The sequence below is a fragment of the Martes martes genome, assembly GCF_963455335.1.
Source record: "Martes martes genome assembly, chromosome: 1".
NCBI classification, from domain to species: Eukaryota; Metazoa; Chordata; class Mammalia; order Carnivora; family Mustelidae; genus Martes; species Martes martes.
The window spans coordinates 30,215,634-30,232,677 of NC_137888.1; the positions used below are offsets into that span (position 1 = coordinate 30,215,634).

The 17,044-nt window shown below is 33.1% G+C and overlaps 1 protein-coding gene across 1 annotated transcript in view; it reads left to right on the forward strand.

The window, feature by feature from the left end:
- ROBO2 (roundabout guidance receptor 2) overlaps positions 1–17,044 on the forward strand; it is a 584,467-nt gene that overhangs the window by 509,008 nt on the left and 58,415 nt on the right. Inside the window, exons 16-18 of the mRNA XM_080815165.1 lie at positions 41–165; positions 2,443–2,614; positions 12,595–12,777. Coding sequence (XP_080671291.1) covers positions 41–165; positions 2,443–2,614; positions 12,595–12,777 — 480 coding nt within the window. The remainder of the gene's footprint in view (positions 1–40; positions 166–2,442; positions 2,615–12,594; positions 12,778–17,044) is intronic.

Genomic DNA, 17,044 nt, shown 5'->3' on the forward strand with positions numbered 1-17,044 from the left:
GACTTACAGCTGGTGTTTACCCTAATTGCTTCCTTTGCAGCCCCAAGTGCCCCTCCACAATCTGTCACTGTGCTGACAGTAGGAAGCCACAATAGCACAAGCATTAGTGTTTCCTGGGATCCTCCTCCTCCAGACCATCAGAATGGAATCATCCAAGAATACAAGGTAGGACCTGGGTGAGGAAAGGGCTCACAGAAGGGCTTCCCAGAGATCTCAGTGTCACATGCACGAAACTCATCTCCAGAAGCCCTCTTCTTGAGTCTGTGTGTAAAGTAATTTTTCTATTGTTGTATGACGGGTAAAGAAACAAATGCATAGGGGATTGGGACCTAACCCAAGACACAGATAACAAAAACTCACTTGGACAAGTAAACCAGAACAGTGGAGTGTTTTTGTTTTGTTTTGGTTAGGGAGGGGGGTTGTAGAGTGTGATTCCAGAACCCCAGAGAGTTAGAGAGATTAGGTACAGAGTAGGTGTTGAAGCTCTCATCCTTAAAGTCCTGTATCATTGTTATTAAATTTCTGTGTAAGGGGCCTTAGCAGGGATATTTTTAAACTGTGGTCTCATAAAAAGATGCTTCCAAGGTTTAGAGGGTTGGGGTGGGGATAGGAGGGTGGACAGTACCCACTCCCACTCTTAAGTCCTCTTTTGGTCAATTTATTGAAGTTTTATAGAATATTTCACTTGAAAAATGGAGCCATTATAAAAACAAATTATGAAAAAACTTATAAATACAGTTTATTATCTCATTTTTCTAATGATAATTTTGTTGCTGTTTAGAAACTATAGATCCATTGTTTTCCTGCCATCGTTTGATGTTTAAGAGACAAAAGATGTCTAACTTTGGGAAATAAGACTCTGACTAGCTGTGGTGTGATTAGACCACATATGATAGTAAAACACCTCATTAAACCTTATAAAAATTCAAGACTATGATTTTGCTATTAACAAATGTATATGGGATTCTAACAATTAACATGTTAGATGTATCTATTAGAATAGAAAACTAGATACCCCATCTCACCCAAAAAGTTTAGAGTTGATATGTAAAATGAAACTGAATAATTGTAGTGAAAGCATTGCAGGTTGAATTATGTTATTTCTAAGAAAAAATAAAATTCAATATAGAATTTTCTTAAATTATTGAATGATTAGCTTACTGATACCATGTACACAAGCACTTACTCTAAAATTATCCCCATCACTTTATAAAGAAATGTGTAAGAAATATAAGAATCACAATTACTTATAAATATATATGCATACATATAAATTTTACAAGGATTAGGGTACAATGGCAAAGAATGATCTATTCTGGTATGTATGTTTTAATGAGGTTAAGATTTTACCTTTTGTATCATTTAGAACTAAGTATCTTAAACTTCCATTTACTGATACACCAATATTGATTATAACATGGTATTTTTTGTTATAAGTTGTAAGTTTTCTCACTCATATGAGAGTGCCTTATTTTGGTAACAAAATTTATATTTTAGTTAGGCCTAAATATTCCTACATTAGTAATATAGATACCATTGTGTAAATAAAAGAAATATATAGGAATTACTTTAAATAAAAAGTTCCAGGAATTTACCTGTTTCAAAAACAAACCATGTGTATTTCCACTTATGTATCTCCATGTAGATTATGAAATACTATAGATTATGAATGCAAATATGTATACACAGTATGATTCTTTTTATAATGCATTTGACAGTAACAGATCTCCATATCCCAGGACAAAGTATGCTTTGAAGTATGATTCTTACTTAGAGTAAAAGCCTGGATTCTTTCACATTGGTTTTCAAAGACTATCTACCACTCTGTTCTCATGAATGTGTCTGTGTATATGTCCATATGTTTTGATCAATATTGAGATTTATTACTGTCAATGTAAATATTGGCCTTAATTTCATCTCAGTCAATACTTATAACTTAGGTCAATTAATCTTGTTAACTACTTCTGGGTAAGTTAATAGTTTCTTAAATAGAATATAAATCACTTAAATGTGCACCTATATCCGTTGGATATTACAACTAATAATCACCATATTTTAATAGATTATATGCATAACAAACCTTGATAAATAAATTAAGCAGAGAAGTTTATGTGTTTTAATCCATACCCAAATACTGTTTGTGACCAAGGAACACTTTCCAGAAGTGTTTAAGGAATCACTGCATTATGAGCATTCATTGTTTGTTGTAAGATATAAAGGAACATGGCGTGGTTTTAGCTTCTCTTACTGTTCTTCCTTTAATGCACACCATACACACACACGTAGATAAACAAATTGCAAATATTAGCCTTTAGAAAATGTCATTTACAAATACTTCTATAAGCCAAGAGAATAGATCGGTCACTACTAAAAAAATAGGTCATCAATTTGACAGAAAGGATAATTTTATATTCTTTTGTTTCTCGCTTTACATTTCTATAGATCTGGTGCCTGGGGAATGAAACACGATTCCATATCAACAAAACTGTGGATGCAGCCATTCGATCTGTAATAATTGGTGGATTGTTCCCAGGTATCCAATACCGGGTAGAGGTTGCCGCTAGCACGAGTGCAGGGGTTGGAGTAAAAAGCGAGCCACAGCCAATAATCATTGGTGAGTACATCTCTGTGGCCTGTTATCAGTTAGCGAAATGGTAACAAGGTAGATGATATTTTTAATCTGTATCCTAACAGTAGATCTGCAGCAATGAGAAGAGGGTGCACTCATCATATAGGCAAATAGGTTGACTGACTAGGGTTTCTTATAAAAATAGTTAGCAATTTCTTGTGCTCTCAAGTTTCCCAGAAACTTCTTCAAATTATAATCACTAAGTGTTTAAATGCTGAAAATCGGTTTGAAAATAATTTTTAATCAATAATTTCACTAACAATTTTGATGTCATTGAAATATAATAAGAAATGAGGCAGTTACTGAAGAAAGTGCATTGTGTTTCAAATCCTCCAAGCAAGAAAGTTGTCAAAATTTAACCAGAAACAGGCCAAAAGAAACTTTGTAATCCAAATATATTATCCCAAAGAAGAAATCCCTATTAAATGCACTATCATCATCACAGACAATTGTTCCCTGTTAACACTGATTATGTTTGCCTGTTCTTGAAATATATGTAAATGGAATCACGTAGAATATAATATTTTGTGTCTGGCTTCTTTCACTAAACAATGTTTTTGAGATTTACCCATGTATGTATCATCCAATTCATATGTTTTGTTTCTGAGCAGTATTCAATTGCATGGATATATCTTATTTTGTTTCTCTGCTTTTCTCTTGAGGGCATGAACATTCCTGTGTAAGTCTTTTTGAGGACATATGTTTTAATTTCCTTTGGAGAGATACCTAGAGGTGGAATTTTTAGGTAATAGGATTGACATAGTTTATAAGAAATTGTAAAGACTTTCATATTATTGTATAATTTTATACTTACACTAGCAAACTATATGACTTGCGTTCCTTCTACACCATCACCAACATTTGATGTTACCCATCCACAATTTTAGTCATGCCAAGGAGTTTGAAAGTGTACCTCACTATTGTCTTTACTTCAGTTTTCTTTGATGACTAATGATGTTGAACAACATTACATGTGTTTTATTGGCCACTCACATATTTTCTTTTGTACAATTTCCAAGTCTTTGCCTTTTTAAAATGTGTTGTTTCTCTCTTGTTACTGGATAGGAGAACCGATACATTCTGGATACAAACTCTTTGTCATACAGTTTTTCATGGCAAATATTTTTTCCTCATCTATGGATTCCCTAATTTTTTTTATTAATAGTGTCTTTTGATTAGCGAATTTTTAAGTTTTAGTGAACTACAAGGTACCACATTTTTCTTCTATGTTTAGTGCCTTCTAAGAAATTGTGTCCTATCTGTAGATAGTGAAGATATTTCCTTAGATTTTCTTCTAGCAGCCTTATAATTTTAGCTCTTATGCTTACATCTATAATTCATCTTAAAGTAATTGCATGTGTTCTACGAGTTGAGGCTTATTTATTTTCCTAAGTATATCAGCACATGTTTTATTAAATTTTTCCCTATTTTATTTTTGTAAGTATATTTATTAAATTCCTTTTCCACTTATTCTGTACTATATATAAACTTACTTTTATATATTACCCTTTCATCTTATGACCGTACTCACCTCACTTATTTATTTTAATAATTGTGGCATATTTTTTCAGGGTGTATTCAAACAATATTCTGTCTCCTTTCTTCCTATATATGTTAATATGGTAAAATCTATCGAATCATTTCAAAAGTGAATAAATCTTTCATTCCTGGGATAAATCTCACTTGATCAAAATATATTATGTTTTCTGCAGATATTATTGCATCCAATTTGCTAACATCTGCTAAAGACATTTGCATCTATGTTCATGAGGGATAGTGATCAATAGTTTACTTCTAATGTCTTTGTCAGGTTTTAGAATCAGGATGACTAGCTTTATAAAAGGGGTTGGGAAATATCCTATTCTCGCCTATAGTCTAAGAGTTTTTGTGGGCCTTTTATTTTCTTCCTTAAATTCTTTCTAGAATTGGTTATAATATCTGTGCCTAGAGTTTTCTTTGTATATTCTCTTTGTATTTATGATTTGCATTTATTTAGAATTGTTATTATTCCTGTGCTGCTTGTATTAAATGGATTTTTGGTTTTGCCATCAGTGAATTTGTCTAACTTATCTAAGTTCTTGAATTTATTGTTATATGCTTAATTGCATTATCTCCTTATTTATAATCCACTTTAATTGTAATGTTGCAGGATGTGTCATTATGTTACCTCTTTTATTTTTTTTTAAGATTTTATTTATTTATTTGTTTATTTATTTATTTAAGAGAGAGGGAGGACACAAGCAGGGAGGAAGGGAGGAGAGAGAGGGAGAAAGAGACCTCTGCTGAACAGGGGACACAAGCAGGGAGGAGGGGCGGAGAGAGAGGGAGAAAGAGACCTCTGCTGAACAGGGAACCCGATGTGGTGCTCCATCCGAGGACCCTGAGATCATGACCTTAGCCAAAGCAGACACTTAACCAATGGAGCCACCCAGGAGCCCCTCATCTCTTTTATTCTTATGCTGAGAATTTGTGTTCTCTCTCTCTTTTTCTTCTCCCCCCCCTTTTTTTTGCAACCCTCCCAACCATCCCTTTAATTTCAAGCAGTCTTGATAAAGATTAATCAATGTTTTTAATCTTTCCAAGTATGAACTTTTGGCTTTGCTAGTTTTATTTATTTTTCTAATTAATTAATTTCTGCATTTTTTCTTCTACTTACTTTTTGTTGCTTCTTAAGATGGAAATTTATACCAGTGATTTGGACCTTTCTAATACAGATGCTTAAAGTTATACATTTCTTACTAAGCACATCTTCAGCTGAATCTTACACATTTTGAGGTATTATGTTTCCATTTATCACGAAGTTGAAAATACTTTTCACTTCACCTAAGGATTTCGTTCTCTTTGCAGAGGTTGTTTAGCAGTGTATTGTTACATTTCCAGATATTTTGGAATTTCACAATAGACTTTTCTTTCTGATTTGTAATTTAATTCCACTGTGGTTAGAAAATGTACATTATAAATTTAGCCTTTTATTTTTTTTTTAAAGATTTTATTTATTTATTTGACAGACAGAGATCACAAGTAGGCAGAGAAGTAGGCAGAGAGAGGGGAGGAAGCAGGATCCCCACCGAGCAGAGATCCCGATGCGGGGCTCGATCCCAGGACCCTGGGATCATGACCTGAGCTGAAGGCAGAGGCTTTAACCCACTGAGCCACCCAGGCGCCCCTGAATTTAGCCTTTTAAATATGGAGAATTATTTTATGGCTTAACATTTGGTCTTAGGGAATGTTTCTTGTGCATTTGAAAAATATGTGCATTTTTCTGTTCTTGAGTGGAATGTTCATTCCATAAATGTCATGTTAAATTAGTTGGTGGTGTCATTCAGGTCTTTACTGATTTTATGCCTGTTTACTCTTTCAATAAATAAGAAAGGAGTCTGGAAATTTTTTATAATTAAAGATTTTTGTATTTCTTCTTTCTGTCTATAAGTTTTTATTTTCATACATTTTGCTACTTGTTTTTTTTTTTAAGATTTTATTTATTTATTTGACAGAGAGAGATCACAAGTAGGCAGAGAGGCAGGCAGAGAGAGAGGAGGAAACAGGCTCCCCACTGAGCAGAGAGCCCGATGTGGGGCTCGATCCCAGGACCCTGGGATCATGACCTGAGCCGAAGGCAGAGGCTTATAACCCACTGAGCCACCCAGGCGCCCCATTTTGCTACTTGTTTTAAGTGAATACATCTTAGAATTGTTACGTCTTATTAGGGAACTTACCCTTTATCATCATGGAATGCCCCACTTTATTACCTAGTAAGATTCTTTGTCCTAAAATGTACTTTGTCTAATATTAGTATAGCTACATTATATTAAAAGTGTTTACATAGTTTGTTTACATAGTTTACTTACATAGTTTACTTTGTTACATAGTTTACTTTGTTTGCTTTAGTTTACATAGTTTGCTTTAGTTTACATAGTTGATTTACTTTACATAGTTTGATTTGTTTCCATCCTTTTACAGGAATATTGTACATTTCTACTATTTATGTTATATATTAAGTCTCTTTTAAAGTCAATATGACAATCTTTGCCTTCTTATTGGAATGTTAAGACCATTAACTTCAATGTAATTAGTGATGCATTTGGGCTTAGAATTACCATCTTGCTATTTATTTTCTATCTGAATTTGCTCCTATTTTCTTAGTTTCTTCTTGTTGAATTAAGTCACTTTCTATATTCTATTTTATATTCAATATTGGCTTCTTAGGTTTAAGGATTTTTTTGTTTTTTTTTTTTAATAATGGTTACTCTAGGATTTTCCTAGCAAGACCTTAAAAAAAATATAATTCCATTTTCACTCCTCTCAGTATTTTTGCTATTGTTATAGTTTTACTCTTATATAGTAAACACCAATATACAAACTAAAGTAGTATTATTATTTGCTTTGCTTTAAACCATTAGTTATCTTTATCTTTTAAGTAAATTAAAACTAAGAAAAAATTTTATGTTACTCATTTTTTATCAGATATTCTGTTCTATAAATTCAATTTCCTCAGTCTCCCTGAGTTCCACTTTCTCTTTAACACAGGAATTTTGTTTAGCCACATTTGGGTTCCCCTTCACTGCATCACATTTTAGTATTAGCATTATCTTCAGATCAAATATGAAAATAGTAAAATCTCCCTTTTTTTCACTTCCCCTTTCTCACAATCCTGCCCTTTTGTTTTACATACTTTGCCAACTTTTCTACTTATTTATGGTAGGATTATGTGTCCCATACCTGTTATTTCTTTATGGGCAGAAATGGAAGTATCCAGTGAATTATTAATTTTATATAATATACTTTTCTGTTCTAGAATTTCCATTTGTTTTCTTTTACATGTTCCATTTATTGTAATAGCTACTTTAAAGTCCTTTCTCCTCATTTCAACATCCGTGTCATCTCATGGTCTGTTTCTATTGATTAATTTTTCTCTTGACCTTTGGTTGTCTCTTTCTATTTTTTTTTCCTTCTTTCTTCTTTTTTGCTATTGTTATTTTGTTTGTTTTTGCATGCTTAGTAGTTTTTACTGCATACTATACGTTGCAGATGCATACCATTAAATTTAGTGACCTTCTAAAGAATGTTAGGTCTTGTTTTAAAGAGAATTTTGTTACTAGCTGATCATCTTGATTTTTCAGGGGCTTGGATTTTACCTTTGTTAATACGGGACTGTTTATGTTTTGACCTTTTTCTCAGAGCAAAATCTCAGTTTGACTTTTACTTCCAAGTCATGGCCCTTAAGAGGCTTCAGTGAAAAGCCCAATATGTTGATCTCATTTTCCAACTTGATGAAATTCAAGGTTTAAACACAATTTTCTCTACAGTGAACATCAGCTGAAAAGTCTGTTCAGCCTTTTCAGCCTTCTGGTTTTTGATATTCACCAGATTCTTGGAATCTTCGTTCTACAGGTACTCTTAAGAGTTCATCCTATGATTAAGGAAGAGTTCATATAAAGATTTGGAAATATTACTTTCATGTGGCTCTTGAACATGGCTTCCCAATGAAAATTTTCAGTCACTGTCATCTGAGAACTGTATCCTCTGACACCTCATAGCAATATGATTGAAGTTTTCAATTTGGGTTCTAGCTGCCTAACACTGTATGGCTTGAAATCTTTAAGGGGAAAAGAAAGCCTCATAAGTTCAGATTTCCCCTAGTGCATTTCCCTTCTTTCAACAGACATATCACTTCAGTTCTTCCTGCTTTTATTTGTTTATTAGTATCTTTAATATATTTTTAAATGTTCTTCCTAGAGTTTCCATATTTGAAGAGTATTTACCCAGAGTTTGATACAATAGAATGTGCCAGTCCCATTTCTTTCTCTTTGTTTTTGAAATGATGCACATAGAGCGCACTGCCAATTTCTGGGAAATTGTTTCTTATTACAAAATATTTATTATATATGAAGAGATTTAACATTCAGCCATACTGTTGATTTTTTAATATTCTCCAAGTTTTTGTTCTTTTATATATTAAAAATGTTAAAGAGAAAAAGTTATTGTATTAACTTTCCTTTAAATTGTCTTTCCTTTCTTAATTAGTCATACAGACTGAATTAATTTCTTAACCTGAGGGGAACCTACAATCTTGCCCTTCTGAGATTTTCTAAAATAAATTGGAATAAGAGAGAAATACAGGTACACCCAAAAGGATTTAACTGATACACACACACACACACACACACACACACACACACACACACATATTATGCTATTTAGAAGTAAGCCCTTCTTACTTCTCTTACTTTTTTCCTTAAATGTTTATGAGACATATTTAAAGGGCACTGTTTGCTATGAGAATTCATGCATAAGCAAACAAAGCTTTGTGGGTTTTGTTTTTTGTTTTAACTGTCTCTAGCAGTTGGAATATTTCTAACCCAGATTGTCAAGTATCTATACTTTACTGTATTTTCTATCATTTTTATTAGAAGTGTAATTCTCAAGCAAGGGGAAGTTTTTGTTTGTTTGTTTTTTTCTTTTTTTTGTAGTGACTGTATGTATTGTTCACAATATTTGGGGGATTTATTGCACTTGGAGGCAAGTAAACCATTACAATAATACCATTTAACCAAGCTCATCTCATGTAAATTAAGAACTTAACAACTGTGCAGTAGCTTAAAAAAAGGAAAACTAATTTAGAGTGTTTTAAATCAAATAGAAAGTTTTATTTTAGTTTCTATTAATTTAAAAAAACTAAGTATTTTTAAATGTATGATTATTACTTTATATTTTTAGCATATCATACAACTCTTTCCAAATTTTCTGTGAAGTAAAAAATAATCTAATAAATGATATTTCTATCTCCTATTTGTGTAGCTAGAACATGCAATATTCAAGATGTGATCAAATAGAATTGTACCACTTGGAATAAATGCATGCTCACACACGTGCACACACACATGCACACACACACACAAGCACAACTCAACACAGAAAAGGCTGTTTATACTCAAGAGATTTATTTCTTTTTAATATCTACTGTTGTACTGAAGAAGACTTTAACTGTTCCTTTAATTACTCCTGCACATCTACCTTAACATCTTGTCTGATAACATTATCTACACAACTGTTATTCCTTAGTTGAAAAGTGATTTAGTGATGGCTAATCTTTTTCTGTTTCAATTTGTGCTTTCTCTATTGTCTGTTCAGTACTAGAAACAGCACTCGAAGTGACTCAAGCTCTACCTCATTTCCCCTTTGCTTTAATTAAATCATGTATTGGCATTTGATGTAATTTATGGCTGATAATTTTAGATTTGTCTTATGCCAGACTATGTACTGTTTCATCTATTCCTTCTCAGTTTTATTTTCATTCCAGAAAGTTCCATTAAGGGAATGTTAAATAAAATATCATATAAATATAATAAATGGCCATACACAGGTTTAAAAGCATTATTGTTCTTTTGTCTGTATTTTCCACTGGTAAGATAATTTAACATCAAAGTGTCCATAGTTCTCCTATACCGTTGTACTTACACACAGAGAAATGCAACCACATACATTTACATAAGTAAGCATCAAAGATTATACCATATAACTTATAATTTTCAGTAATCTTGCTTAATAATATAGCTATTGTTTCTTTAATCATTTGGCCACTTAGTGCTAACCTTATATAGTTGGTAATAATATGTGGAACAGCTGCAAACTTTCACAGTAATAGGTACAATCGAATCTGATGTGTCTAATTAATTTTTAGTCCAACAAATTAGTTTTGTTCTTCATTACTCTCCAATGGGAGGAAGACATTACATTTCATTATATTTTTTGTCTGCAAGAACAATGGAGCGTTACAGGTCACACACATCCCTTGTCTATGCTCTAATTAGTCCAACTGACAACATTGTTTCAAATATACCAGCAGCATAAGAAATAGTAATACACCTTTGGTAACATAAATATTGCACTACATAAAACATCATATTTTATCCACCTTGTACACAAATGAAGGATAAGTTTTCTTTTCTCCTTGTTCAATAATGTGTTTATTTTCTTTTTACTAACTCTTAGTAGCTATAAAAATCAGCAGGTATGTGTATGTCTTATATTGAAAATATGAGTTTATTTTAAATATATTTTTATCTAAGTTTATATATATAATAACTAAGGACAGATAGGTTGGGAAGATTAGCAGGTTATTACATAAGTCAATCTGGGTTTTACATATGGAATTTAACACAAGAGACATTTCAGAAATTGAATATAAGTATGTATAAGAAAAATGGTAACAGCTATAACAAAAAGGCCTATATATGATTGGCTTAACAAAATAAAAGGTTTTTTTTTTTTCCTTATTCATAGTCCCATCTGATATGGATTAGCAGAATGGAGGTTAGGGTTTCTCCTCCACACAGTCATTTAGGGAACTTTGATCCTTCCAATCAATAACTCTAGATTCTCTTACAGGGGTCAGAATGCTCCAAAGACCCCTTCTTTCTATTTAACATTAGCAAAGAGGGAGAATGTCAAGTATTGTCACAGTAGTGTGTGGGTCAGGTCTACAGGTGGTATGCATAACATGCCTATGCAGTATCGTAACAATCACTTTGCTGCACTTAACTACAAGTGAGTCTAGGCTATGTTGGCTAAATTTCTGACCTGGAAGAAAGGAGAAACTGGCAAACAAGTCATCTATGGTTTTCAAGACTCTCACATCTAAACAATTTATAACTTACATCCCTGAAGTTCCTTGAGTGGCTCTTAAAGTAACCCTTACCCATACTTGGATCATAATTTGGAGTCATAAACTACTATGTCCTTATCAGCCTCTTTACATACATCATCTTAACTAATACTTCCAAATATTTGAAATGGTACTGTTGCCAACTAACAGAAACAGGTATCTGAAAAGATTAAGTCCCTTACCTAAGGTTATTGCTTATTTAAGTTGGTAAGTGGAAGAGATGCTATCCAAACAGGAAACTTCAAAGACCATATTCTTTCTACTATGTTGTAATGCCATAATAACTAAAATAATGAACATCATACATGTGGTGTGATATGCTGCAATTTGCCACTTACATTTTGATTTCAATTTATTTTTCAAGTCTTTGATTAGTAACTAATAGGATATGATATTGACACTACAAATCACTTAATTTCCTGTGTGTAAATATCTTAATCTTTTAAATACACACCTAAATCCTTGCTTTTCAGTGATACTACAATTCCATAAGTCTTAACCTATTTTAAAATATGGATTAAGATTTTCTTAATTATCTCTGAAAGGTCTAAACTGCCAAAATCATGACTATTTCTACAGTAACATTAGTCCAGATTTAAATGTTTATTTTAGTAACATAGACCTTAGAATTAGTATTAAAGTTGCCTTTTTAATTCAACTTTCAAGGAGATTTTCAAATTAGTTTAGTTTTAATGTACCTTTTTGTGGTATATATGTATATACATATACATAAATTATAGATACTGATCTCTATGAAGTACATAATTGTCATTGTTTTATATAGTAGTTTTAATACATCCCCCAAAATTAAAGGGTGTTTGATCAAAATAAGATCCTTGTTAGACTATTAAGGACAATATTAAATGACATATTTTGAATTGATGCAGTGCTATAGAGGAAAAACAATTTTTATGTATGTTGCAGTTGCTCTTTTTTATTTTAATGAGACTATATTAAAACATACTTTACCTAACTAAAGAAAAGTTGCTGTTATTTTGCACCCTACCATTTATTTTAGTACTTATTTATAAGGCAATAAATCAAGAAGCAGTTCTGAATCTATTCATAGTAAACCAAAACATAAGGGAGCCATGTTCTTAATCACAGTTTAGACTCATAATTTGATTCTTCTTCTGAAACTTATGAAATATACTTATCAATAATTGTGACATGCTCAGAGCACAAATATTACGTGCCTTCATAGGAATTTTCTAGTTTTCTGTGTCTTTGGCATACCATATACGTATTCCTGTGCTTACTGTCATAATAATGCTTACTAAGACTATTATTTCTTCCACAGGGGGACGTAATGAAGTTGTCATTACTGAAAACAATAACAGTATTACTGAGCAAATCACTGATGTTGTGAAGCAACCAGCCTTTATAGCTGGTATTGGTGGTGCCTGCTGGGTAATTTTGATGGGTTTTAGCATCTGGTTGTATTGGCGAAGAAAGAAGAGAAAGGGACTCAGTAACTATGCTGGTAAGAGACTATTTCTAGCTAAGAAAGTCTCCTGTTTTTAGGAATGTGATGAAATGAAAGAGAGGGAATGGGACTGAATAATGAGTAAGTGAATGAACGAACCAATGAATGGATGTTTTGGCTTGTTTTAAACACCTGCTCTGTAAAATGCAATTATAAACGTGCTTTAATGTATTTCTTTTCACCATATCACATTATGACTGTAAGGCAAGCTTTTTACTGTATCTCCAATGAAGCATAACAAGAGTGCACACGGATAAATGTGTGACCATTTTTTTTCAACTAGTTCTTCAAAACACACTCATATACATGTGCATGCGCACACACACACACACACTCACACACACAGACTGCATGCCTTGAACCCATTATCTAAGAGGTGGATTTAGGCAAGATCATTTCTAACATGCTCAGGAAGAAAATACTTGAAATATAGCTTTTAGTATTTCAAGATGTAGATTACAATAGGAACTGTCCCAGATGGCAAATAAAAACAAGGAAAAAAAATCTCATCAGAATTAATAAGACTGATGAAGCATGAATTAAGTGATTTACTAGTCTAGTCTATCTATTTCAGGGTGACCAATCAGCCTTTTAGAAAGGAGAAAAAGCAGAAGAAAAAGAAGCAGCAGAAGAAAAAGGAGATCCTAGATATCCTAGCTATTTGCAAAAATGTTTTTTTTCCTAGAATCTGTAATAGAATTTCAAGGATGTCAAAAACTGTGGCCCTCAAAACATTTCAGAGGCAGAGAGGGAGATAGGAGAGGGGGTAGAATTATCAGGTCGGGGTGATTTAAAGAATGAACTGAGTATTGAAGCTATGTTCAATAGCAACTTTAATTGCAATTCATTTTAAGTGTTTCTTCTAACAACGACAATCATAAAAATACGTTGTCTCATAATATTTCACACTTTCTAAAATTTACAAGGGAACAATTTTAATTTCACATCATCCTACAAACACTTCAGAATTTTTTGACACAGTTTATTCAATCTTCTATCTCCAGTTTTAACTTTAAGTTTAAATGTTTATAAATGTCTTAATAACTGATTCTGACAGAAGCTTTATAGTTTATTAAGCTTATAAGCTGTTCTAGCTTTTAGGCTTCTTAGCCACTGATAATGTCTAAATAGTGCAAAATAGAAGGGGATAGCACCTACTTGGTTCTCTTGCTTGTTATTTGACAGCATTTACACATAATCTTTCTATTATAGCATTGTGGCTAATGTCCATATCTTATGAAAATTAAGGAGATTATTAACTATTAGAGTAAATTTCCATGACTAGAGAAAGCAGGACAGTGTATCCATTGAAAAGGGGATTCCGTGCTTTGTGACTTGCAGTCATTCTGCCTTTCTCATGTCTCACTGATTGCTGATGGCTTCTTCCTTGGGCTGTGTCATCTGACTGCTGTATCCCCACATCATTGAGGGGTTCTTTCCAGCAAGGGGTGCTAGGCGGTAACTAGTGTCGGAGTCTTGAACATTCATGATACTTTAATGTACCTTCTTGGTCTGCAGTCCATTGATCTACCTTCATTCCTTGTAGGCATTGTCGTTAACCCATCTGTTAAATCAATTGCCATGTTACAGTTCATCTCTGTGACATACATATGAATCATGTAAATCATAAGGAAGAACTAATTTAATTCATGGACTATTTAGTGTTTATCCCTTTTCTTGATTTCAGTGAAAATAGTAGAAGATTGACTGCTCTAGTTTCAATGCAGAGTTCTAAGATATCCACATTTGAGGTGTTGCATTGTTATTCTCCGCACTCAGGTGCTCACTCCTATAAATAACATAGTTCTCATAACTAGTAGGTTTGTGCTTTTAGTAAAATTATGTCAGACAGACTTCTTTTTTCTTTTTCTTTTCCTTTTTTTTTTCAATGGCAGATTTTGCAAAACCTATGCATTTAATTTGAAAATATCTGTTGGTCTTTGAGCTTGACAAGTATAGTACATTTCCTATTATCATTTCTCATCATGATTGATATCCATCTGCTTGTAGAGAAACTCCTAACTCAGAAGGTGCTATGCCCTTCAAATATTTTGGAGTAAGGCCAAGCCAGAGAGCAGCCTTTCAAAACCTTTATACTTAATTGATAGACGGCTGACTCTCAGAATGGATTCACCTTCAACTAGCAATTTGCCTTCCAGCAACTGCTGTTCTCTTCTAGGTGAGAAGCAAATGAAAATCCGAACCGTAGGTACCTAGCATTGCATATCTGCCTTGGTAAACTTTTTTACACATTTCCTTCCATATACATCCTATCCTCCACCTGTTAAAATTTTCGTGTTCCTGTCCTTATACAACTTTTTAAAAAGGGGATTTTTAAATATAAATGATTAGTGGAGTATGTACCATAGGTTTAAATTTCTGATATTTTATGCATGAGCTAATGATCTATTTAAGAGCACAGAGATTTCATACAGGGCTATTTTTTCTTTCTTTGGAGTGTTTTGTAAAAATTATGGAGAATGTACCCTATTTGTACTGGTTCTGTTTATATTTTAGTTATCATAACAATTCTGTGGGAATCTTATAAATTTTACAAGCATGGAGACAATGTGATTTTACTCACAAAGTAAAAAGACTAATATTTTCACTTTTTCACTGCATGGTAATGTCTATATGGTGTCCAGACTTTATTGTTAATTCATGAGAGCATTGGTAGTTTTTTTTCCTAAACAAACAAAAAATCTACTTTGGGATAAATATTTAGATTAACTTTATAACATAAGATACTTCATTTATTTCAAACCCCAATTTTGCTCTTAGATTATACTTAAACAGCTGGTGAAATTTATATATATTAAGATATACATATATACCTGATGCAATTCACATATGTGTATATATATATATATATATACATATATATGCATTTTAATAAATCTTGGCTGACTCTAAGTAGGATTATAAAGCAGGTAAAATTTGATTTCAGCACTCCCTTTTTCCTACTTCATTCCAAATCTCTTCTTTTTTTTTTTTTTTTTCAAAGATTTTATTCGTCTATTTGACAGAGAGAAAGAGATCACAAGTAGGCAGAGAGGGAGGGGGAAAGCAGGCTCTCCGCAGAGCAGAGAGCCCGATGCGGGCCTCGATCCCAGGACCCTGAGATCATGACCTGAGCCGAAGGCAGAGGCTTTAACCCACTGAGCCACCCAGGCGCCCCCCAAATCTCTTCTTAACCACTAGAGGTGGAACAGGGAAGATTTTAACTAGTGGGAAGATATGTAAATATATTTCAGGTTAGAGATTCTAACTCTCAGCAAGATGCCTTCCACTCACTCTGTGCAGGAGAACTCACTGACTTTTATTACAGCTAGTCTTTGGCTCTCTGTCATGTGGATAATTATATTTGAATGTCTAGAAGGGAGAAAAAAAGGTGCTACTAGGTATTGATATTTTTCTTATATATCAGAGGATTTAAACATAGTTATCATAAGACACTAGTGGAATGACACCTTACATTATAAAAATAACTATCAGAATCAAATGCAAACTTACATATTTAAGTGATCTGTGCGGGGTACTTGGGTGGCTCAGTCGGTTAAGCGTGTGCCTTTGGCTCAGGTCATGATCCCAGGGTCCTGGGATAGAGCCCTATTTTGGGCTTTCTTCTCAGTGCAGAGTCTGTTTTTACCTCTCCCTTTCCCCTGTTCTCCGGCACGTACTCTCTCTTTTGCTTGCTCTCTCATAAATAAATAAAATCTTGAAAAAAATGATCTGAAAGGAGAATTTGGCTTGAACCTATTTTGCTTCTTTACACAGCAGATAGTGGAGATTTCCCCAGGGCAATGTTACACACGAATGTCTTATTCAATTTTTTTTTCCTATTTATCCTTTATTTAAATTCTTCAGGCACAATCACGTGCCACATCTTTGCACATGGTGCAAAGAGGGGCAGCTGTGACAAAAAGAGGAATCCTTATATCTCATATTCTGTGTGAAATGATTTTATACTTTCATTGAGCATCATACAATGTTATTTATCTTCTTCTCCATTGCGCACTAACAGTCTTCTTGTCACCGCATGTGAGGTTCCTGGCTGCTTGAATAATTCACCACCCGAGTTATAGCATCAAATGAATGGTAAAAAGATTTGGGCGGGAGATAGAGACCATTAGGTGATTTTTGAATCTAGAGTAAATGTTTGATCACATGTGTTAACAGTGTTCGTAAATAGATAAATGAGCAACATAAGTATGGGTAAAAATCATGGAGCTCTCATGAGGATTCTGTGTAGCTATATTATATA